General features: G+C 38.4%; 1 protein-coding gene across 1 annotated transcript in view; it reads left to right on the top strand.

Moving 5' to 3' along the window:
• The window catches only part of WDFY1 (WD repeat and FYVE domain containing 1), a 47,623-nt gene extending 26,748 nt beyond the window's left edge, over positions 1-20,875 (top strand). Inside the window, exons 5-12 of the mRNA XM_004457374.2 lie at positions 2,143-2,293; positions 3,750-3,862; positions 5,783-5,909; positions 9,254-9,359; positions 14,113-14,214; positions 15,669-15,799; positions 16,808-16,916; positions 17,573-20,875. Of these exons, the coding sequence (XP_004457431.1) occupies positions 2,143-2,293; positions 3,750-3,862; positions 5,783-5,909; positions 9,254-9,359; positions 14,113-14,214; positions 15,669-15,799; positions 16,808-16,916; positions 17,573-17,632 (899 nt within the window). The 3' untranslated portion in view covers positions 17,633-20,875. The remainder of the gene's footprint in view (positions 1-2,142; positions 2,294-3,749; positions 3,863-5,782; positions 5,910-9,253; positions 9,360-14,112; positions 14,215-15,668; positions 15,800-16,807; positions 16,917-17,572) is intronic.
• Positions 20,876-25,761: the final 4,886 nt, after the last annotated feature.

Raw genomic sequence — 25,761 nt, forward strand, 5'->3', positions numbered from 1 at the left:
AACATCAACTTTGAATTCTCAGTTATCACTTGCACGTTTATCTTTAGAATATGTATAAGTTCTTTTGTGAGGTATACACCTGGGAATTTGGAGACATTTTATATGCCTAAACAATATTTTTATCAAAAAGCAGATTCCTTAATAAAGTAGTTCATGTCATTAAATTCTTTATCAAATTATCTCAGAGTCCCATGTCTACGGGTTTTGTTTTGTTTTTTTTAAAGATTTATTTATTTATTTCTCTCCCCTCCCTCCTGCCCAGTTGTCTGTTCTCTGTGTCTATTTGCTGTGTGTTCTTCTTTGTCCGCTTCTGTTGTTGTCAGCGGCATGGGAATCTGTTTCTTTTTGTTGTGTCATCTTGTTGTGTCAGCTCTCTGTGTGTGTGGCGCCTGGGCAGGCTGCACTTTCTTTCACACTGGGCGGCTCTCCTTACGGGGCGCACTCCTTGCACCTGGGGCTCCCCTACGCGGGGACACCCCTGCATGGTAGGGCACTCCTTGCGCACATCAGCACTGCATGGGCCAGCTCTGCACGGGTCAAGGAGGCCCGGGGTTTGAACCGCGGACCTCCTATGTGGTAGACAATGCCCTAACCACTGGGCCAAGTCCGCTTCCCCAGAGGTATTTTTATCTGTACTTTGGTTGTCAAAGTTCTTTATGGGCTATAAGACAACATAGTTTTTGCGCTGGTTTCCAGATCTTTGACAAGTAACATTTTAAAGAACATATTGGGTAAACTAATGGGATTTCTGCATTTCCTTTTGCCAAGTCAGGGAGGTTAAAAAATAAAAATGAAGCGAAAAAAACACATATTTTACCATCATTTTGTAAAAGGACAATTTAAAACAATAGCAGAAAGGGTGTAATCTTAGCAATAGGACAGTTTTCCCCAAGAAAAGATAGCTGACTACTTACTTACACTAGTAACCTTGTCACTGTTTGGCCTGAGTTTAACAACTACAGGTTCAGTGGAAAGACTGTGTGTTTCGAATCAGGCATGTATTTAATCTGTATGCTCCTCAGGTTTTGCATCTGAAAGCGGGCACATACATACCCCCCTGTGAAAATGAGTACTAGCACTAAAGCAGAAAAAGCACTAAGTTCCACATCAGTCACTGGGTCAGGTCTCAGCCATGGCTGTTGTCATTATGTGAGACTTGTTTACACACGTTTGGGATAATAGTGATTAGAGCACCCTTTAAATTTTATGAAGCTTCACAAGTGTTTACTTGGTCATCTTAGCAGTGGGCAGTGGATGAATCTGAGCTTCACAGAGACTTTTTAGGAAAATCGACTCCATCTTTCCAAAGCGGCCTATACCGCTGAGAGTGAGGTCAGCGATTTGTCTCTCTAGTCTCTGATTTCATTAGTTAGTCTGGGCACTTATTAAGCTTCTGTTGCATACAAGGTCCTATACTAGATTCTATGGGAGCTACAGATGAAGTAGAAAACAGATGACTACCCTGGCAAGCTTATAGTAGACCTGGAAGTAGAAATGTTTCAGAAGTTAGTGAAGATATGATAATAGTATCCTGTCCTTATTCTCAGCTCTTATTTTGGAATAGAGAAGCTATGAATAAAAAAAAGTTACACCCAAACATAAATTATTTCAGAAACAAAACTCTTACACTATTTTTTTAATGTCCAAAATTACAGTGGCTCTAATTGGCAATGCCAGTATTTTTTAAAGGGTCAAAACAGTAGACTTACAGAAAATAAATGAGCACTGTTTTCCAAAGAAACAAATACTGCTTTCCATATGGAACTTGACAGGTGTTTCTCAGAGCAAAATAAAAATGTCCTTTTGAGTACAGGAAAAAAAATCTATTTTCTAATTCATTATTTGTATCCCTCTTGAACATTACTCTTAATGATCTGTAGCTTCTGGAATTCACTTCTGTGTAGGGAGGCAGAAGACAGGGCCTTGGAAACAGCCCAAGACAGTGCGTTGGGCTAGGGCCGAGTATTTGAAATCTGTTCACGGAGCGCAGGGATTTCCGGGATGGGCCTCTTGAGACCGCCAAGCAGGTCTGTAGGCTGGCCAGCTTGAGAAGGTCAGCCTGAGTTCTCAGCCCACAGGAGTTGTTTCCATAGACGGCTTTTCTTCCTGGAGGGTGCAGACGTCCCCCTTCTGTTCTTTCAGCTCACCAGAACCGGGTGTCTGCGATCATCTTCAGCCTGGCCGCAGAATGGGTGATCAGCACCGGCCACGACAAGTGCGTCAGCTGGATGTGTACCCGGAGCGGGAACATGCTCGGGCGGCACTTCTTCACCTCCTGGGCTTCGTGTTTACAGTATCCTGCCAAACGCTGGCCCCTCCTTCCCACGCCCTCTTGTCCTCAATACATAGTGTTGAAGCTGATTGTCAGTTGTTGACTGCGGTCTGAATACTGAATGATTCCTACGTATTCCTACATATTTTACATAAAATCCAAGAATTACTCTTATCTACTTTGCTTTAGTGTAAAATTGGGTTATTAAAACTAAGAATTAAATGAAAGGGGTTTGTCACCTGGAGTACTTACGTGGGCTAGGGAGAGTTTGTAAACTCCTTGAAATTTTATACAAAGCTTTTGTTTAAAACCTTTTTATGTGAAGAGGGTCCATAAACCCTTATAATATTCTCAGTGATGCCTCAGGAGTTCCCCTTGTGCTACTGTATGACTTTATTGTCCACATAGAGTGCACCCTTGCTCAGGTACACTTGTGATTTCTGTGTATCTTAGTGATGGCAAGATCAAGACCCACTCAACAATGTGCAAATACCCTGCAATAGATTTTCTCTCAGAGTTCAATATCCGGCAGAATAAAATTCTTTCCGTTGAAAAACTTTAGTCAAAGTGGTTGTTACAAATGAATGAACAGCATGAAGTATTTAACGTAAACATTTAAATTAGTACCATACGCTTTAGGATGAAACCAGGGGAAAAAACTCAGATATATCTTGCACTTAGTGTTTCTGTTATGTGTTAGACTTATCACAGGCCTAGCCTGGGGCGCTCCTTTTGACCTGTGTTTTGCAATTAAAATAGTAATTACTTTATAATATATAAACTTCCGATTTCCCACAAAGCCCCTGGCCACAAACTGAGTGAAAAAAATGAGTTGTCATCAATAGTTAATATTAAAATTTTAAATTTACTATGACTCCTAATAACTGCCTTTGGGATTCTTAAAGGCAAACTAATTCTCTGCAATTTAAATGATCCTCTTCTCTTCATTTTAAGCTTTATCATCTAGACTAAAGAAAGATGCATTCTTGTCCTTTATTTGTTGTCAGTTTTACACTATTTCCAGAGATATTTCATAAATAGTCATTTGCTTCCAATTTTTTCTTGCTATTTTCATTAGTGAGTAATTTTATTATTTTACCCTTTATTCTAACTTGATTTTAACTACTTGTTGCCATTTCTGTTTACTCTATCAGCTCTTATGTTTTTATTCGCTAACCAGCAATAAAAAAGATACGTCAGGATGGTGCTTATTACAATAATTGGTATGCAATGGATTCTTGTTGAATGAATGAATATTAACTTTCACAGTAATTTAAACTGTTTTAATTTTTTCTTCATTATTTACAGAGTGCATGATTTTTATTTGAGTATTTCCTTTCTCATTATCGTTTCATGTTTGAGCTTACACCCTTCAAAATGCATGTTTCTCTTTTGTAACTTTAAATTAAGCTGATAATTCTTTCATGGAAGGTTTCAAGACAAGTTGTGTTAAATATCCATGACTGCTTCTCTTCAGATACGATTTTGATACTCAGTATGCTTTTGTTGGAGATTATTCTGGACAGATCACCCTGCTAAAACTTGAACAGAACAGCTCTTCAGTGATTACAACCCTCAAAGGACATGAAGGTAGGTTGTAATCATCACCTAACGGTTTTGTTTTATTTTGTTTTCCACCTAATTTGGATGTCCAAATTCAGTTCCCAGCTCTGTTGCTTCATACATGGTCAATGCCTTATGACCCATCATATTTAAATTTGATTGGCCAGATATGGGAATTACATCTCTGAGAGTAAAAACTAAGTGAAGGTAGGGTGTTGGGTGTGGTTTTTAATAAAATTCCTTCTAAACTGCTCATGAGGATAATACTTCCTATCTTCACCTTTTTAAATTAAATTTTTGTTTTCAGAAGACCTTTCTAAAATTCCTTATAAATGTTAAGACCTGTGAAAGAATTGTTAGTATTATTTTTGTCAGTTTCTGGGATCTGTGAGCAAGACCTGATAGATCAATAAAATTAGAGGAAATGTATGGCTGGTGTATGTAGCCTCTACTTGGGAAGCATACCTTGGGTAGGGACTGAGGATAAAAATTACTAGGTGGAGTTTCATTCTTTTTACTGTGCAGTATGTTGGCTAGGCTCTGTGATGGGCTTTAAGATTCTGTTAGCTGCATTGGGTAGCTCATCAGGTACAAATATGTAATAAAGAGATTTCAGTGGATGCTAAGCTATAACATAATACAGTTTTTATACAGAGCACTGGATCAAATTCTGATGTGAGTTGCAAATTAATAGTTTTGAGGTCATCTGATTTAGACTGAAGAATTGGTGATTTGTTGATATAATTGATGATGGACTTATTTATGACAATAGTGTTTTAGGTTTAACAGGTTAAATGTATTCTCTACTTTCTGGCTAATCGGCTTAGGGAAAATAGTGTATCCGATCTGGGAGCTAGCTCAAAGGGGAAGGGGGTGGGGGAGAGAACAGGAAGTTCGAAGAGTAGATTTGGGCAGGAAAGCACAGGAAACCATGTTCCATTTATGACAAGTGCTCTCATGACCCCTGGTATTTTCCGGCTTGCTCAGGACCAAATGAGTTCTGGTGACTATGTAGTGTTCACTTTGAAAGACCTCTGGCAGAAGCCTGGATAGTGTGGACCACAGGATTAAACAGGGACAGGATTCATGCAGAACTGATCCCTGTAGCTGGTTTTGAAGAATACATCTTTTTTTGCTTCTGTTTTTAAAGTTTATGAGAGAAACCAGTTTCTGTTTCTTGCTTCTAATTATAGCCCTGTCAGTTTTCTGTATAACCACCAAAAATGCTATTAGCTTGTATGACTCATCCAATTTTCTTAAGTTGATTAAGTTTTTGTAGGCAAGCAGTAATCAGTGGAACAATGAAGACATCTTTTGAAAGAGAAATACGTAGAAAGAAAGATTTCCCCAAGGATATAAAATTTGATAAGTTAGCCAATCTAGATGTGAAATATAAGGGTTTGGATTTTTAAAAATCTAAGTGCTCTGGCATACTTATGTGGTACTCCTACAGGCCTTTTTTTCTGTGCCACTTAGTTTTTATTTTATTAAACACAAGTATCTTGGGTTGAATTGCCTGTAAGATCCCAGAGACCTAGAATAATCTAGATTTTTATTTTGTATAAGATGGCCATAGTAAACTTTTATCGGTGTTCCTCCTTAAATAATAGTAGCTGTTTGTTTCTCTAAAAGCTTCTGAACTAGCCTTTCATATATAGCAAGTAGCTCTGTAAAGTATATAATTTTTTGCTGCAGAACAAGAAAAATTTCTTAAAAAATCTTTGTATTTAAAGTAGTTTGACATTCAACAGAAAATCCTAATCTTAGACCTTTGGGCAAGGAATGTACTGTGGCTTCTTTATGACTCATGATAATGTGGTTCAATGACTCCTTGTATAAGGAAGATCCATTTTTACTTAAAGACTCGGCTCATCCTTGTTTGGTTTTCAACTGTCAACTCTTAATGTAGAGTAATATTTAATCTCTCTCTCTCTCTGAAACCCCTAGGTAGTGTTGCCTGCCTCTGGTGGGACCCTATTCAGCGGTTGCTCTTCTCAGGCGCATCTGACAACAGCATCATCATGTGGGACATTGGAGGGAGGAAAGGCCGGACGCTCTTACTTCAGGGCCATCAGTGCGTGATGTGGGGGGAGAGGGCGGGGCGAGGGGGTCCCTGGGGGTGGGGAGAGAATCTGGGTTTGAGGGGGGGCAGGGGAAAGATTAGCATTCTAATACTATAGGTAAACGAATGAACCTCTCAAAGAGTAGAAGTAGGGATTTGTATTATAATGAAACTAGATGTCAGTGGTACACATTTAAATTATGAAAATCACAACAGATTCTCGTTATTTTTCAGTCACTTATTGTATTTAACAGTTAGCCCTTTGAAGGACTTTGGGAATTATGAACCTTAACTTTTTTTTTTAAGTATTTATTTGGCACTGCTAAATATTCATGCCCAGACACATTTATTTTCAAATTCCTTATTATTTCTGCAAAGATAATATCTTAAATATAAAGGTGGTCTTTGACTTTGATATAGCCCCCTTTTGTTTTGACAACACAAACCATCTTCCATATGCCAATTTTGAACTTTTGAATACTTTGATCCATTTTTATGGTGGTGCTGTGGGACAGCTGGGAGTTCAATTTTGGCACAATCACCATTTTCACTGTGTATGGTTATTTTATACTTTATTGCATTTTGCTTTTTTATATAAAAACGAGTGGAGAATTTTAAAAAATAGAACTGTTGGTACCACTGGTGAGACGTCAATAGCTCCTAACGTCAAGGCAACTGAGACAAGCGTGTCCAGTGCCCCTGGGAGTGGGGATATGCCAGCCTTGTTTCCAGCTCCAGCCTCATGCCTAGTATGTCACCTGTGTTAACAAGCACATTAACAGGTGCTCAATATCAGGTATGTTGACATATTGAAAGTCGTCAGGGATGCTCCAAATACTAAACCGCAGTCTCTATTGATTACTCATTGGATTTGAGCCAGTTGGCTCTGTGTTTGCATGAGATGGAAAAGAACGGAATAAAAACTAACATATGAAATGCAGGAAATACAGCACTGGAAATTGTGTCTGAAAGGCAAAAGGAAATATGAGAAAAAAGAAAAATTTTTCTACTCCCTACAACATATGTTATTCAGATGCCTTGCATGTTTTCTGTTAGATGTGCAAATAGGAATCAACCTATAGACGTTCCCTTTAGTCAGGGAACTTGTGCTTTTTCTTTCTGCCCATGATCTGTCTAGAGGGTTTTCCCCCCTAGTTGATTGTGATACTTTGCTTTAGTTTATTACGAATTTGAGTAATAGTGATCTTTAATAATTATAATACGAGACTATTATAGAATAGTGTAACTACTAAATTAACTCTAATTCCTGAGGGCAGTAGTTTACAACAAGAAAAATGGGTAGCAGTCATTTTCCTTCTTTCTGCACTTAATAGGCAGTTTTTTGTTTGTTTGCTAGCTTGGCCACTCTCAAACAAGATCCTTCTTTTTAAAGAGAAACTTCATTTTCATTGCAGTAGAATATATGAATAAAATGACCTGGTAAGAATAAAAGATCTGTATTAACCACAGCTACGTTTTCTTTATTACCAGTTTGAACCAGGCAGTGCAGCACAGTGGTCAGGAGCATGGGCTTGCGATCTGCCTGCCTTGATTTAAATCTTGGCTTTACTCAGCTGCATGGCCTGTGGCATGTTACTCCGCCTCTCTTAACTTTCATTTTCTCATCTGTAAAATGGGCATAGTAATAGAACCCACCTCTTAGAGCTGCTGTGAGGATTAGAGGAGTTCATTTACCTAAGAGGCTTTGAGAAGTACTGGCACCTAGTGAGCCTCGGTGTGTGCTGGCTGTTACTGTTGTTTGTATTCATACTCTTATACTGTATATTCTTAATTAAAATTCCTTGTTTTCAGAAGGTATTCAAGAGCTTTTCAAATAATAATATATAAGAAAATCATTTCCTAAATGTCTTACTTGAAGCAGGAGTTGAATCTTAGTCTTTTTAACGTTCCATAATCCCATCTTTTAAGATAGTAATTTGGTAGGGCTCAGTACTTTTAACTGTTCTCAGTCCTGAGTGTCTCATGTGCAGAAGCAGAAGAGTGCTGGGTTTTCTTCCTTGTTAGTTCAAAGAGCACTTCCGGTCTTAAGGCAGGTGTGGTTAGAGACTGCAGGTAAGGATTTTAACCATGGAATGTGATACCAAGCCATTCTTTAACTAGGTGCCTAACTTGTTTTCTAAATCCTAAAATGTACTTCATTAAGGAGGATTAACGTATGGTTTGGAGCAGTCATGTTCACCTAAGCCGTGGGTCCTCTAATACTCAGGCCTCTGCTTTCTGGTCTTGATTACTGCTCCAGGAACACCCCTTTTCCTCTCCTCCTTATTGGTTGGGCCATATCTATGCACTGTAAGCAGGATTAAGTTGAAAAGTAGCCAAGGAAAAATTCTGCACAAAAGTCTACAGGCCAGCAGATTATTTCCTTGGGCTTCCAGAGGAGTCGTCTGACAAGCAGGCAGAGAGTGGTCAGGTTTCTTCACTCCATCTGTGTGTGTGTGCACACACAAGGCTATCAGTCATCTCCATGGTCTTTGATTACTTGTTCATATTAATTGTGTTCCAGTAAGGGAATTTCTCATCTCCTGTTCTTGTTTCTAGACAAATAGATGAATCTTGTGCGCCTGAAAAAGAAATCATGGTGATTGGTCCACAAAGCCATAGTCCTCATTTTGTCTCTGCCCTGCAATTCTTTTTTTTTTTTTTTTAAGATTTATTTATTTATTTATATCTCCCCCTCTCTCCACTGTCTGCTCTCTGTGTCCATTTGCTGTGTGTTCTTCTGTGTCTTCTTATATTGTCATTAGACAGCTCTGGGAACCAATCCTGGGACCTTCTGGAGTGGAAGAGAGGCGGTCATTTTCTTGCACCACCTCCACTCCCTGATCTGCTGTCTCTTGTTATCTCTCCTCTATGTCTCTTTTTGTTGTGTCATCTTGCTGTGCCAGCTCTCCGCACGGGGCAGCACTCCTGCGCGGGGCAGCACTCCTGCGTGGGGCAGTAGTCTGTGCAGGCCAACACTCCATGCAGGCTAGCACTCCATGTGGGCCAGCTTGCCACACAGGCCAGCTTGCCTTCACCAGAGGCCCTGGGCATTGAACCCTGGACCTTCTATATGGTAGATGAGAACCCAATTGCTTGAGCCACATTCACGTCCATGCCCTGCAATTCTTAATGACTGATTGGAAAGTAGTTTTATAGACACTATTATTCTGTCTAATGGGTTTTAGAATGCAAGTAAAGTTTATACTAGAATCTATTTTACCATAGAAAATAGAGTCAATGATAAAATGCCCATTGCTGATTCTCACAAGGGGAGAGATTTGAGCTTAAATGGAAACAATTTTTCTTTTTCTCACATTTAGAAAAGTGACTTAATGTGTATGTTTTGTTTGTAGTGACAGGGTGCAGTCGCTTTGCTACCTTCAGCTCACGAGGCAGCTTGTTTCTTGTTCCTCGGATGGTGGAATTGCGGTGTGGAACATGGATGTCAGCAGAGAAGAGGTAAGAAGAAAGAGCAAGTCAGGGCTGCCCAGGAGAGATCCTGAAGAATCTGGCTTCATGGTTTCCCCTGCTGCTGGCTGTAAATGCCGACCCAGGTGTAGACATTTCCAGCTTCCCACCATTTTGCTTACTGATGAAGGTATGCCATTTTGCATTTGCATCCTCTACTTATTGAAAGTTTGCACCAGTGAAAGCAATGCACACAATCAGATTGAGCAGCTAGCCTGATTTTCAGCTTTGAGAATTCCACTGAGACAACACCTGAGAAAGCCTTCCAGCACCCCCAGGGCAGTGGAGTGCTTGGCAGCGGACCCGCCCTCAGGCTTCGTAGGTGCCTGGTATGCAAACAACAGCAGGCATATCGGTGATTACCTTCAGGGATGAATGTAGGTGCTGCATGTTTTTCTGGGAACATATATCTCTATTTGTCTTTTAGTTTCCGTAGAACACAGTTCTACTGAGTCCCTATCAGGAGTCATATATTAAAAAGCCAGTTGATACTCACATGGTGTTCATTTCAAGAAACCTGAGTTATTCAGAAAATATGCCTTAATTTCTCTGAGTTTCCATTTCTTCTTGCATAAAGTGAAATAGTTTGACTCTTTCATTGAACACTTGTTCAGTTATTTATTTCAGACAAATTTCTGAAAGTAGACCTTCTGGGTCCAAGGATATGTATGTGCTTAAGGCTTTTTATAGGCATTGTTGGGTGTTTTCCAGTTAGGACATACATTCTCATCTCTGCCAGCACTGATATAATCTGTCTTTTCCAAATGTTATCTGCGATCTATGATACAGGTAGCAAAAGACTTGATGCCCGAGAAGATTTTAGAATACCAACAAGGTGTTAAGGACTTTTAGTTTAACTTCAGAAACTTTTCTTGAGCATAAATGGTCATAATAAAGCCAATATACATTATAAATGGTTTATTGATATTGCATCACAATACATAATATGTTTAATGGTGTCACATGATTTGTTCAGTATACTGTGCAACCTTATGATGGATCATGTGTTAATGCAGCATTCCCATCCATCCCTCTATATGTCTGCTTTGCATTGCCTTAAGTGAGTAGGACACTTACTGAATAAACCTGCATCTATAGCACACCCCTGAGAAAGTAGTCAAATCTATAACATAAACTAGTGAAATTACCTTTATTTTCAGACTTTATGGCCAGCATGCTCTATACACAAAGATCCTTGTCCACAAAAATTAATTTAGTAATCTAATGAAGAAAATAGGCTAGCAAAGAAATACTAAAATGCAGTCCTCTATAATATGGAGAAGTATAGACTTTTAGGTTATGTAAAAATGTTTGGTAACTTTGTAAGATGAGTCAGGTAGAGGAAATTCTGATTACATGACTACTGGTTTATTTTCCTTTCAGAATTTTCTAGAAATCTTTTGGTAAGACTTAGAAAATAACTCCTTATTAAGCATTTATAATATTGGCTCAAAATTATAGTGCATATGATATTTCCTTTGCAAAGATTTATTTGAAATGTGCTTTATATTTAGCAAGTATTAGTTACATATATCAAGAACTGCAAGTACCCTGTTCCATTCGCTGGGCTCTTGCCTCAGTATTTTTCAGTCTCACGCTGAGAAAGCAGAAAATCCTGAGAAAGCTTGTGTTCATTGGTGAATGAGGGAAGAAGCCAATAGCATCCAGTGTTAGTGGTGGCTCTTCAAAGGGTTTGACAGCTGACCTTCCAAACCAGTATTCTTTTTTTTAAAGACTTATTTTTATTTATTCTTCTACCCTTCCCCCCTGTTATCTGCTGTGTCCATTTGCTGTATGTTCTTCTGCATGTGCTTGCATTATCCCGCGGCACTGCGAAACCGCATCTCTTTTTTGTTGTGTCATCTTGTGCGTCAGCTCTCAGTGTGTGCGGCGCCGCTCCTGGGCAGGCTGCGCTTTTTTTCATGCGGGGCAGCTCTCCTTGCGGGGCACACTCCTTGCGCATGGGGGATTCCTATGCGGGGACGCCCCTGCATGGCACAGCACTCCTTGCTCTCAGCAGCAGCATTGAGCATGGGCCAGCTCACCACATGGGTCAGGAGGCCCTGCGAATCGAACCCTGAACCCTCCATGTGGTAGAAGGATGTTCTATCAGTTGAGCCATGTCCACTTCCCCCCAAACCAGTATTGTTGTCTTTGATAAGTTTTTTTAGAAAAGGTAGTTAGAAGCTAGAAGCAGGATTTGAGGCCCTAAATCATATGCAGAGTGGTTGGGAACGTTTCACTCTGTAGCTTTTCATTCTAAATGGTGGCAGTTTTGGTGGGAAAGCAAATTGTGTCAAAAAGATGCATTGTTTTTAGTCTTGTTTCTTTTTCACCAGCTAAGTAAATGTAGTGCAAAATAAGCAGCCTATGACCTGTGCGGTTTTGACACCGAGTTCAGACTTTGTATGACTGTTGACCCTGTTAGGTAAGAGGCTAGAGGATTCATCTCAGCTTCTCTGGCCCCACTACACAGAGAAGTAAAAGAACCTGCTTGAAGACAGAGCTGGGAAGTGGAGGAGCCAGGGTTTGAATACAAGAAATCTGATCCTGAACCTAGGCCAGTAAAAGCACTCATGATCACTCTTGGAAAGGAATTAAGAATTTAAAGATGGCTTATCTTTATGTTAAAATTGAGACTCTGGAAACACTCTAAAGTGTTAGGTAATTCACTGATGCATTGCTTAACTGACTTTGCTAGGGAATGAGGCCTTTCCTGTAAGGGAGTTTTCTAAGTAATTGAAACATAATTTTTAAAATGCCCACCCTGTATAAAAATAACCATTTCAATGAAAATGTCTAAATTTGATATAATGTACTCATTTCTTGTTGATATGGTTTCACCATTCTGACCCTGACCCATTTTATTGCATGGTAATAGAATTTTCTGTCTGCTTTTTCGTTTCTTTCCACTTTTTTTAGCACTGATAACCGCAGTTTTTCATGAAACTAGTAATCCAGCCCCCAGTTCTTCTTATCTCAGTCCCTTGTAGGACTGTTGTTAATCTGTTGTGAATCAGAAAACAAAACAAAACAAATCTTGCGTGGATCACATGCTAAGCAAACGGATAGCGGTCTGAATAAGAGGCAAAGGGGGAAAAGCGCAGTTTTTTTTTTTTAAGGGATATTTTATTACCATATTTGGAAACATTTAATCTCTGTTGCTCTGGGGGAAGACTTCTGAACTCCAGATCACAGAACTTTTAAAATTTTTATTATAACTGTAAAACCTAATTTACATTGTATGGGCAAGGAAAATAGAAAATTAAGCATATTAAATATATATGAAAGTAAATTTCTGTAGCACTGATGAATAATTGGCAAGTTTGCAAATCAGATTTATTTATTTATTTAAATTTATTTCTCTCCCCTTCGCCTTGGTGCAGTACTTGAATACCAAGTTCCCGAAAGTAAAGAAAATATAGAAAGTGTAAAAATAAAATAAGCTTCCATTGTTCTGTTTTCATTAAAGCCTACATTGTGTCCTCTTTCAGACACATTAACCTTTACTACAGTTAGTTGCATATAGCTGCAGTGAATACATTTTTGTATTGTTTTTTGCTTCATGTAACTGTGATATTGCTAGAGTTATACTTGCGAGTGTTCCAGAGAAAAGAGTAGGAGGCTGCACCTGCTTTCCTTCCCCTGCAACAAAATATTCCTGAGATATTGCAATACAGCCTATCCCCATCTTCACAGCATATTTCTGAGGGTCAGTGTAATTTGGAAATTCTTTGATTTGACCATCATTGCTTCTTCTTATCAGATATACAGGAAAGAATTTTTTTTTTTACACTCCCTGATCTTCGTTCTTTTTAATTTTTAAAAAATAGTATATTCTACTTCTTTTAGTGCACCTATAGAAGGCTTAAGTGATGCTTGGAGTCACTTTTAATAGGGTCATCTTGTAATTAAGCACAATTTGTAATTTTTGTTTAGAGAAGTATTTTCTCATTTCTAAGAGACTTTAATACATCTGTTTCTATGAAAATTTATGGACCTACTCTCTGGCAGGCTGTGGGCAGATAAAGATGCATAAGATCCAGCCTCTATTTTTAAGAATTTATTGATTAAGGGGAGGAGAACTGTGTCCAGAGAATGACAATACTGGTGAATTTATTGCTGAAATGAATGTCTGCCAGATGACTGTGTGAACAGCCAGCAGGGGAGGGACTCACTCTTGAGAGCTAGGAAACAAGGGGGTGGCAAATCTGTCATACATGATGTACCTCCCCCAGGAGATCAATTGTGTCTTTTGGACCCTTCCTCCTTTCCAGAGTGAACCCTGCAGCCTTTCCAAGTGATAGTTCATCAGATTCTGCAAGTAGTGGGTTTTTACTGTAGTGGATTTAGATTTCAAACAACTTTGAAATGGAAAAGAAATATTTAGGAAGCAGATGAGGCTCAAGCAATTGGGCTCCCGTCTACCACTCAGGGTTTGATTCCTGGGGACTCCTGGTGAAGGCAAGCTGGCACGCACTGCTGCGGAGAGCTGAGAGCAGACAGGGAGCGCAAACAACAAGGGGAGGGGAGGAATAAATAAAGTAAAAAATATGTATATGTAAAGAAAACCCTTAAGTGTTCACAATGAATATTTAATTATCCCCTCTTATTTGTAGATTATTGAGGCACTATAAAGAAATGCTAGCCCCAACAAGATCTAGAACTATTTGATTCATATCTGAAAACTCAGTGTAAAAATATAGATGCATTGATGTTGGCTTTGACTTGTTCCCCCCTTCAGGCTCCTCAGTGGTTAGAGAGTGATTCTTGTCAGAAATGTGAACAGCCCTTCTTTTGGAATATAAAACAGATGTGGGACACTAAGACATTGGGGTTAAGACAGGTGAGTTACCAACGTTGAATCATCATGGGGTTAATCATATATTTTGTTACTTGTGTAATTAATCTTTCTTTTTTTTGGAATTACACTTTGTCCCTGCAAATTCTATTAATTCCTACATTTTTTATATCAGTACCATTGTGAGCAAGGTCTTTCCTGGTGCTAAGAAGATGGTTATCTAACTGTACTCTTGCTTATCTTGCATTGGAAAAGTAGGGATGCATAGAAAATCCTGAGAGCTTCTTTGAACAGAGATGGAAGACTTTTCAGTTTAGGATTACCTGTTAAAGTTAGTGTGTCCTGCTAACCTAGCAGGGAATTAGAATAAATTAGGGCAAAAAAATTTATCCCTTTTTCTGTCAAAAAGATAAAAAGTTAAGTAATGATTTAGCCCTCACTAGAACACTCTGACCTTAAGCTTTTGAGATTATTCTAAATTGTTCTGTGTATACCTGGAACATTTTTATTAAGCATGTTTCAAGTACTGGGGTTTTGGTTTTTTTTTTTAAGTTAAAGAAACATGCCCCAAATAGCTCATAAATTTCAATTTTACCAAATATATTCCTACAGCAGCCTTGAAAGTAGCCACTAACTCAGGGTGAATATGAGTTTGTGCTGCTGAGTAAAAAAGAATGCCCATTTCGTTCCTTTTATTACTGGTTGCACCTGTATGAGGGATTGGCCTGAAGTTTATGTGAGTTAATAAACTTTGATTTACTTACAAGGCTACTCTACAGAATGGCCTAATTTAGACCAGCAGGCAATCCAGTAATCATGTTCACATTCATAGCATGCTCTGAAATAGCATGTGGATTCTGTCCTTAGCCAAGTTCCCATAGTACATCTCTAGTGGTAGCTAGTGCATTGTAACCAATGAGTGAAATTTACCCTATTTCTAATGGAAACATGAAGAAATGACTTATACTCTTATGTGCTAACAACTAATAGAAGAGAGTAAACCTTGGTAAGGGAATATGTCAAAATCAGGAATAGTAATAATTGGGCTATTTTGGAACGTTCTTGAAGCATATTCCAGCATCACATTTGAAAGATTAAAAGAAATAGCAAAACATGTGAATACATATATTAGTTTCTTAATGAGGGCATATTATATTTATTCCACAACTTTTCTCTGACATAGATTTTTCCTTCTTTAAATCTCCAGTGGGTTGGTCTCCTAAGTAAACTTGGTTGTAATAATGTTGTTTGTTGACATCTAGACAAATAATAAAAATGAATAAAGTGTGGCACATGATCAGTAACTAAGTCCTGTTTGTTTAGAAATCCTTGACTAGTATTGTCAATTTTCTTGTTTGTTTTAATTGATATATTGAATTGGGGCAGTTATAATTCAGGGCAAATCTTCTCCACTCCCATTCCCCAACTCTAAAGGGAAACTGTGTGCAAAAAAGCAAAGGTTAAATTTGTTTTCCTCCTACTGGTCGGTTGTCCTCAAGCATCACTGCAGGAAATGCGGGCAGGCTGTCTGTGGGAAGTGCAGCAGCAAGCGTTCCAGTTATCCTGTCATGGGCTTTGAGTTCCAGGTCCGCGTTTGTGATTCCTGTTATGACTCCATCAAAGATGAAGAGTGAGTGTTTGCATCTTTGTTTTATTGTGCATCTGAAATGGGAAAAGCCTATGAAATAATCTGAATATTTTCTCCCCAGATGCTTCTCTCTTCTGGATTTTGTAAGCAATTTCTAAAGAGAAGATTCTGTCCTAGCATCATGACTTAAGACCATTACTGTCTGACCATTGCTCAGAGCAGTTCAGCAGTTCACTGGCCGTTGCTGAGCCCCTGCACTAGGCAGGGCCCCGTACAGGGTTGAGTTCATTGGCAACGCCTACATGTAAATGGATCACATGGGCTTAGCTGACTGGGTACAAAAAATACCCAGTTTTTTGATCTTTGCTCACACATATATGTAAATTTAATTACAGGGAAAACTCCAGAGACCAATGTTCTTTCTTTCACGAAAATCTGATCTAGCAGTTTTTAAATAACTATTTGTGTATAAGAAAAAAATCTATCTTATCTGTTTCCATTCTGTCTCAGCTCAGGCAGATCCTTTACAACAGAACCAACATTTTGTTTCCCTTGCCTTTGAATCATCTTTTAAAGTAGTAGGCTGGCAAACCTTGACAGAGGCCCAAATTGGAAAGAGAGCACATCACCCTTGGTGTTGGTAAAGGAGCTAGTGATTGAGGTTAAGGCTGTCGAGCTTCCAGAGCAGAGTTACTGCCAGCCCTGTCGGCGCATGGTGGGGAGGATTTGGGTCCTCTAGGCTCCTGGTGAATGTTGGGCCATGCCATACCGTCTCATGCAGCACGGTTCTTCTATAGTAAATGCTCTTGACTTTATGTCTAGGAATGTATCAGCCTTTCTGCTAAGTTATCTGAGGAGTTTCATAAAACCTTTATTTAAAAACAGTCTTATAGGGAATCATGCCTTTTATTATAAATTCACTTTTCAAAATTGTAGCCACATTTTTAACACTTTTGTTGTATATATTCTGTGTGCTGGAAAAACAAAACAATTTATCCCTTACCTCAAGGTACAGCTACGTGAGTTTCAAATATTCTGTTTTTTTCTTAGTCGAACTTCTCTGGCAACCTTTCATGAAGGAAAACATAACATTTCCCACATGTCCATGGACGTTGCTAGGGGACTAATGGTGACCTGTGGGACTGATCGCGTTGTAAAGGTAACCTGGCTTCTTTGTCTTGTGTTTAGATGGCTCCGCTTCCCTCTGTAGATGGGCTTAGGACGTTTCTAGTACAATTACCCTTTCTGACTGGCTCGCTCTCCTTCCCTTTTTGTAAATAACCCACTGCCAGCTTAACACCCTGAGTAACAAATGGTGTGCCTATGAGTTTCCACCCCCTGGGTGGTGGTTAAGCCCAGTGGAGTTTCCCTTTCTCGCATCAGTCTTGCCGAGTGAGCTGGTGAGCTGCCAGGCACCCCTCTGTCACTGTCGGCACTGTCAGGCCTGGGCCTCAGCAGGCTCCTCTCTGTCATCATTCTTTCCCTTCCTAATGGTCCATTACAACCTGGCAGGCTTCCTAATTATAAGGAATAGGTTTCTCTTTAAATTCCTGGGTTACCAACACAAAGATTTATAGCAAAGCATCATTAGAATGAATTTTCAGGTATCAGGATAATACTGATCATAGGCTTTTATCATGTTTTAGTGAACTACATTGTCTTATCACTAGATAAATCTTAGGGAGATTTTGTAGTGAACAAAGAAGAGAATGCAAGAATTAGTCTTAAAACAGCTGTTTGTTTTCCAGTGTTGACTTTCACTATTGGGCAATGTGATCAGTGGTGCCTTCTCCATGAATCTTACTTTTCTTGCAGATATGGGACATGACACCTGTGGTTGGCTGCAGTCTGGCAACTGGATTTTCTCCACATTGATCCTGGATCTGGGTGATTTATACACCTTACGAACAGCAACCTTCACCAATGAAATCCTTCCCATATAGCTCCACAGTCACTTTCATGTGAATGGATAGTAGCCGCTTAAAAACAAATCAACATTTTTAAAAAGAAAAAACTTGTAAAGGTGTGCTCTGGGTACCCATGGAATTACCTGAGGGAACTAATGTGGAAAAGGCTTATCTATAATGGCTCCATGAAGAATGAAATTACTTCGACATAATTTCCTTGTGAACAGTGAGCTCATGTGTATTGAAAGAATAAACTAGCAATTGAGAGTTTTAGAGGGAAAAAAAACGGAACAAACAAGTTAATGGCTTCGAACTTTTTCAAAGCAGTTCCAAGTACAAGCACACTTCTACTCAGACTGGTCCGCTCTTGAGAGGGCCCCTTGTGGTGATCTGTGGTTGGAGCAGGAATTAGGGGAAGAAGGATTTATTCTCTCTTTCTTGAGGGGTAGCAATAGGAATTAAAGAAACCAGAGATCTCTCCTTATCTGCTGGCAGTATGTGAATATTCACTTAGTTGTTGACAACCTTCTTAACGATATCTGTTCTTTTCAGGTAGTGCCATAATCTGCACTTAGTCTTTGGCTCGCTTCAGTTATTTCCCTTCCTGGCCAACATGTCATTAGTGTACCCTTGTAGGTGTTATTGAGTTAGTTGTGAAATTTCTATAATAACCAAGGTAGTCCGCCATCTTCCCTTTCCCCCAAATGAGCTCTGAGGACAAAATTTTTTTATGGTGCTGTTAATATTGGAATCACACAAACCACCTGACTTTTTCTCATTGCAATCAGTAACGACTAATGGAAAACCTGGCTACCAGCAGGATTGTGATGGGAAGTGATCAGTCTGTTCCATAGAAGAGCCCAGGCCTCCTCCTTCTAAAAAACCCGTCTATTTATAGTTCCAAAATGAGCCCATGTGGTAGGGTAGCAATTTAATATACATCCCAGAAAAGTATTTCAAAGTTTTAAAACTTGTGCTAACTTTTCATTGAAGCTAACATTTATAAATATTTCCTAGAAGGATACTGGTAATCCCTAACTGGGTCTTGCTCAGTAATTCCTAACTGGCAAATTACTTTCATGACACCTTGCAAAATCTATTGTATAAAAAGGTTTTTAAAGCTCTTGGCCACTTATTTCCAGAATGGGGAAGAGGTGGAGAATGGGGAGCCTGTCTTTTAATATTCAGATATTTATTTGTTACCAGTATATGTATCTGTTAGTTTAAGGCTCTGAAAGTAAGTGGCAAGGGACCTAATTTTTTTAAGCACAAATTTAAAAATAGATAGGAACAGTATTTTTGTTCGTTTTATTAATGTATGTTGATAAGAACTCCTTCACTGTGTTGGGATCATATCAAGATAACATGGTCATTCTTATATGATAAAACTGAGGTATGGACTCTTTTATAATTACATCTTAGAGGGACTATAACATTTAATATATAGTTAAACTAAGATGTTTTAATAGTCATGTGGCACAAATGGTAAGTCAGGCAAAAGAGGTCAGGCACATCATGTTCTAGAATGATCTGCATTAAAAGTTGACTTGACTTCAGAAATAAGACTGAAGGGTTTTGTTGCTCCTTATAATTTCTGTTTTATAGCACTGGAAAAGATTTTTCTTTAACACCTTTCCTAGGCTCATTGCAAAAAGTATATTATTAACTTAGCCTGGATGAAAAATTGAGTGATGTTAACAAACCACAATATTGAATGTTAAACTTCATTTATTAACTTTAGTTCAGTTAATTGTTCAGCCCATACAAAGGTGCTATCCTAGGGATTTTATTAAGTCCTGAAAGGAAAATAGAATATGATGTGTAAAATGTGATTTTTTTTTTTTAACATTTCTGTGGTAGACTGGGCAGAACATCACAGCTGCTGAGAATATGCCATAGCTTTTTAACTTTTTTACTTTAAAAAATTCTTAATGAAAACCACATTGTTCCATAGAGAACATGAGGTTGTTATAGCACCTCCTAAGGTGTAAAGTTAAAATCAGAAGGAAATTAATATTTAAGGAAGAATTGGAGTAGGGTATCTTGGAAAAGGAAAGGAGAATGTTTGGACTGCCTGAGACTATTAAAATTTTTCTTTTAAAATCACATATGGCAAACTTCTCCCTGTCACATACTAGAAAGCACATGAAGTAATATTTTTTATAAAGGTTTGCGGGCAAAAATTATTTTCTCAATTTTACTGACTAGGAAGATAAGGAAGGGGCAAGTCATCGCCTTATTTTGACTACTGTCCTCCTAAATGGGTTATTTAAAGCAGTTCATTCTGTAGTACTTTATTGGTCTTTCATGCCTACAAACACAAGCTTGTTGGTACAAATAGGGATTAAGAAATACAGAATGTTGGAGAGGGTCCTAATATTTAGATCTAGTATGTATGTGATAAAGAAATGCCAATCATTTACTTATAAACATCTTTTAAAATAGCCTTTTATTGGTTCAAATGATAGAAATGGCATTAGGTAGAAACAAATTATTCATTCCATTGTAAATCTCTGTTTACTATGGACTAATACTGTCTAGCTATCTAGAGCATATAAACAAAAATATTGCTCTAGAATATGTCACTTTGTTCTTATGCTCCCTCTAAAGAATTCAGTTTGTTAGTATCTATGTTTTTTTAAGCTGACCAAGTGTTAATAAATAGTAGTGGCTCAGACCCAAGGATATATTTTTTAAAATCAGTTTTTGTTAAAGTATACTTTCTACTTCCATTACTGGACCTGGTATCTCATCAGAGGTAAGAAACCAGTTACTATTAATCATAAGCCGTCTGCTCATTGTAAATGTGAGGTTTAACAAATAAGTAATACATACTGCATTTATTCAGGTGTCTATTGCTTAATTGTTAAATGTGACCAGATTATTGAATGCCTATTCTATTTTCTGCAGTTTACTATACAATGATTCTAAGTGAAGTTTGTGCAACAAATTTATATTAGAATACACTTTAAAGTGTTTTTCTCTATAGCCTTTTTTGACTGGGGAAGCTAAAGGTAATGTTAATTAGTACATTTTGTTCTTGTACTAGCCGTGTTTCTCTAAGATATGGTGCCCTGCATATCCCAGAGAGGCTAGAAAACTTTGGTTTTTTTGCTCCTGTTTGTGGGTTCTGCTTTGTGGGGTCTTTTGTTGTTGTTGTTGTTGTTTTAGAATACACATACAATAAAATGTTCCTTGCTTGTTATTAGTACTATGTTGCTTAATTTAGCTTTTGTTTTGTTGGATCTGGACAAGGGACAACAATAGTAGCTAACATTTATTTAGCATCCTCTGTGTCCTGATTACCTATATCATCTTATTCAATCCTTGCAACAATTCTGCAAGGCATTATTTTTACTAATTTTGCAGATGAGAAGGTATCACGCCCAGAGGAACAGACCAGTTTACAAATATAATTGAATATCTTTTTTTGGAATTCATAAATATCAAACTGCTACAGATGCTTCATGAAGACTGGCAAGGTGGGGCTGGCTGCCATTGATCCTTGGCTCTTAGTCATCTGTCACATGGCAGTGCCATGGCAGCCTCTCTGGGCCTTTCCCTTTTCTTCCCTTTTCTTTTCCCTTTTCTTCCAGGTTCTGTTGGCTTTTAGCTTCTGGCTGCTCCCTCTGTGGCTTTCTCTCTCTCTCTGAATTTCATTCTGCTTATAAAGGACTCCAGTAATAGGGTTATGGCCCATCCTGATTGGGTTGAGCCACACCTTAAGTGAAGCAACCTCATCCAAAGGTCCTACTTATAATGGGTTCACATGCGCAGGAATGGATTGTATTTGAAAACATGTTTTTTTCCTGGGGTACTTAGCTCCAAACTACCATACCCCTTCATCTCACCCCTATTGCCAACACTTGAATTTGCTCCTTTGAATAAGCAATAAAAAGGGTATATCTTAAAGTCTTTAATTTATGGAATTCCAATTTATGGTTTTACAGTGAGAATGTCTGTCAAACAGACCCAGATTTCTGTAGGCAATCCATATAGAAACCAAATCTTGGAAGGCTGCTTTGAGGACAACAGTGCAGAGTAAGCAAGGTTGGCTGGGTGATCTCAGTGCCATCCTAACAACCTGATATTCTCTTCTCCAAGGGTACTGGTGAGTCAGCTAGTCTGTTCTCACTTGGAAAGTGGAAATACACCAGCAGGTTCTTATTTCCTGGCCTTCTGTTTTTAGATTGCACCTAGCTCTCTATCCATTTGTGACAACATTCCCAGGTAGATAATGCAGATGCCTTAGCTATAGCTTTCTTTCTCATCCACCATTTTTCAGTCCTTGAATCTCTTTGACTATACTTGTATCTCACTCCAAATCCTTCCACTACACATACAAACCATCCCTTGGGAAGCTTATTTATATACTGATACATATGGCTTCTCATGAAAGTTGATTAACAAATTCTGGGACCACCTTTTTCATTTCAGGCTAGTCATTTTTTAATATGGAAATGGAGCCCAAGACATAACTTCCCAGGTCAAATCCCAGTGGAAAAATTAAGATTGAAACCTTAAGTCACCTGTCCATTTTTCTAGTAACACACACTGGCTCTTCCATATTTGAAGGAGTTTTCAAGCAACAGGAATCTCCTTATACTAATAGCAAAGACACTATGGCCTTGTATATCTGTATATTTTCTCCTAGCCTGGAAATATAAGGCCAAAAGGGGCATTAGAATGCTATTCACCATTCATTTTTTTTCCCCTTCAGGATCATGTGTCAATGGTGATACTGGTAGAGATGGCTTCTGTGATGACATTTATCATGCCAAATTTATTACAGACCAATAGTTCATATATACTCTAAAGAGCAGTGGTTTATAATCCATGTTTTATGATAGTCTATAACTTTTCAGTTATTTCAAAACTGTTAAAAAAATTCCTTCTAGAAAGTAAATTTTCTATTTATCTAAAATAGCTTAATGTTAATGCACAGCAAGAAGTGTAGAGGTGTCCCCAAATCAAGCTAATGGATTAGAAACAACTTGGCAAACACTATTATAGTTTGGCTGTTAAATCCATGACATTTATAAGGGGCACTCTTACTTAAATCTGCCCTCATAATGGTAATTATAATCTGTTCTTAAAATATTTGGGAATAGCTAATAGCCATAGACTACCATTAAAATCATCCCTAACTGATCACATCATAAAATAGTCACATGATTTCAATAATTCAGAAGCACAGGTATTATTCCCTTATTAAATAAATGTGGTATTAAGTTTTAACAACATCACGGTAAACAACCAGATATTTTAATAGTTGTACATTTTTTCCAATTCTGAGATATCAAAATTTTTCATGTTTGCACAATTTATTGAATTCAGGATACCTTATAACAATATAATTGTTCAAATTGTTTTGAACAATTGCAAGTTTAAACCGTTGTTCTAGACCTCTATGTCATGTTTTAACTCATGTCGTGGAACTTGCCACATGCGTTGTCGTGGTCTGTTACCCTCCCCTCCTGCTCTAAACTGAATGCCCCTCCCTCTGTGCCTGTCATGCAGTACTTGCTCAATCCTTGGAATCTTTAGTCCTTTTGATTTTCTAGATCTGTTCTTTGCTTCATTTGTTTACTTAGCAGATTGAAGGGTGACGCCTAGGTGTTTCCCCTCACAGATTGAAATGCCACGTTAGGTTGACTCTGTAGAAAGTTCTGTTGAATTCTCTTTGAGCTGCTACCTGGAGTTAGAGGAACTAAGTCGGGGAATAATTTCTACAACTAGGAACATCTGATTGAATTAATTTTGGATGGTATTGAAAAGAGAAAGAGAAAGAGAAAAAGAAAAAGAAAGTATTTGGTCAGATAACTAGAAATGTGTTCATTTTTGGACTTACTTGTGTAAAGAAATAATTCTTTACTCAAGTGATTTGGGAACTTTATTTCTGAGTTATGAATGTGCTTTCATAGTACTTGTATTTCTTTTTGCTTCTAGAGTCATATCTGCTATTAACCTAGCAAATGAACCCCAAGTTGTGAAATATAGGTAAGCTAGCAGACAGAAAACTGGGTGCAAGCCTCTTGGCTATCCTTTCAACATATATCCAGATGTGGTCACATCTCACCATTCTGCTACTACCATTGCCTGGATTATTCTGGAAGTCTTCTAACTGGTTATTCAATTTCTATGTCTGCCCATATCAGCCTGTCCTTAACACAGCTGTTATAATATGAATCAGATCACGCCACTCTTGTTCACAGACCTTCCAACAGCTCTTGTCTCATTTACCGTAGAAGCCCAAGTTCTTAAAGTAGCTTCCCGTTTCCCCCTGACATCTCCTTTGCTTGCTACAATCTAGTCACATAGTTCTTGTGACCATCCCTTTAACCTCTGAAGACAGGGAATTCATGTATACAACAGCTTGAGCACAGTCCTAGGCACATAGTAGGCAGTCATTAAATAATGATTGCTTATGTGTACAATTTGGGTGCACCATGCTTAGATGCAAAAGAAATTGTGTGAATTTTCTTGGGACAGGAGTTTGTAATGGAACAGTTATTTTATTTTCTATTAACTTTATTTCAAATTCACATAAATAAAAGAACAGAAAAGGACAGTTCAAGAAGTTATGGAAACATTTCACCTAAACAATTTTTTTTCCAGTTATTTTTATCTAATTCCACCTGCTAACTCAGCTGTTCCTCTAGTGTTCAGAAAGATACACAGATGAACACAGATGAGTTAAATGACATAGTCAAGATCGCCTTATTAATAGAAAAAATTTAAGAAAAAAAATGCTTAGTCATATTCATATCTCATGAAAGGAAAGCCCATATTCTTTTTTTTACCTTTAGAATTGATATATAGTACCAACTTTGCTTTTGCTACAAAAATATTACAGTGTTGTTAGTTATAGTCCATAAATTACTTCAGTTATATTTTCCCTATGTATCACTACATTCTTAATTCTGTAGTCTAGGAAGATTAATGTTAATTGGAGGACAGCTGGAGGATAATATAGGAAATGTATAATATAAATAGAGGGATGTTCTTCTAATACAGGGTATTAAGAATGTGGTTAAGAATGGAACAGTTTTGAGTGGTTGTGTCCCTTTCCCCGCAACATCCCATCACTCCTGCCCATCCATTCCACCCTCCAAGCCATTGTTAAAATTTCCAAAGGCTGAAAAGAGCAGCTGGAGGAAATTGTAGGAGAGGTTATGGTGGAAAAGTACTAAAGGGACATGATGAGGTATGTCTTGTCTTTCTTAAATATCAATTTATAGTTCTGGTTGTCTCCTCATCATGAAACTTACTTTAAGACAACTCTACATTGCAAGTTCATGTTTGATGGGTGTGGTGATTTTAAAATAGTTCTGCAAATTCTTGGATTCTCCTCCTATTGAAGGGTGGGAACTCTCTTCCCTCCCCTTGAATCCAGACCAACGTTAATGACTAGTAGAATGTGGCAGAAGTGACACTGCCATGTCAAAGGCTAGGTCAGACATTTGCTATCCAGCTTCCAACTAGTTCTCCAGGAAGCCAGTTGCCTGAGACTACCACATGTAGGTGTTCAGGTTGACAGCTGAACAGAACTCTCAGCTGGTAGCTGGCATCATCTGCTGGCCGTGTGAATGTGTGTCTTGGACGTCCAGCCCAGTGTCACTGTCAGAGGCTGCAGCCCCAGCCAACAACTTACTCCAACAGCGTGGGAGGCTCCAGGAGAGGACTGCCCAGGTAAGCCTGTCCCAAATTCCTGATGCACAAAGCTGAGCAAAATAAAATGGTTGTTTTAAGTCACTGAGTTTTGGAGTGATTTTTTACACAATAATAACATGAGCAATGGGCCCCTGGACTCATAATTTCTCATCTGAGTTCCAGAAGGTAGAGTGGCCTCCAAGCAAAGAAAGTAACATGGATACGGGCAGCACAGATGAGGAGCTTCTTCAGAAAAGACCAGTTGTTTGCCTATAAGGGCACTCTTTTTTTTTTTTTTTTTAAGATTTATTTTTATTTATTTATTTCTCTCCCCTTCCTCCCCATCTCCCAGCCCCAGTTGTCTGTTCTCTGTGTCTATTTGCTGCGTCTTCTTTGTCCGCTTCTGTTGTTGTCAGTGGCACGGGAATCTGTGTTTCTTTTTGT

This window comes from Dasypus novemcinctus, chromosome 7 (assembly GCF_030445035.2).
Source record: "Dasypus novemcinctus isolate mDasNov1 chromosome 7, mDasNov1.1.hap2, whole genome shotgun sequence".
NCBI lineage: Eukaryota > Metazoa > Chordata > Mammalia > Cingulata > Dasypodidae > Dasypus > Dasypus novemcinctus.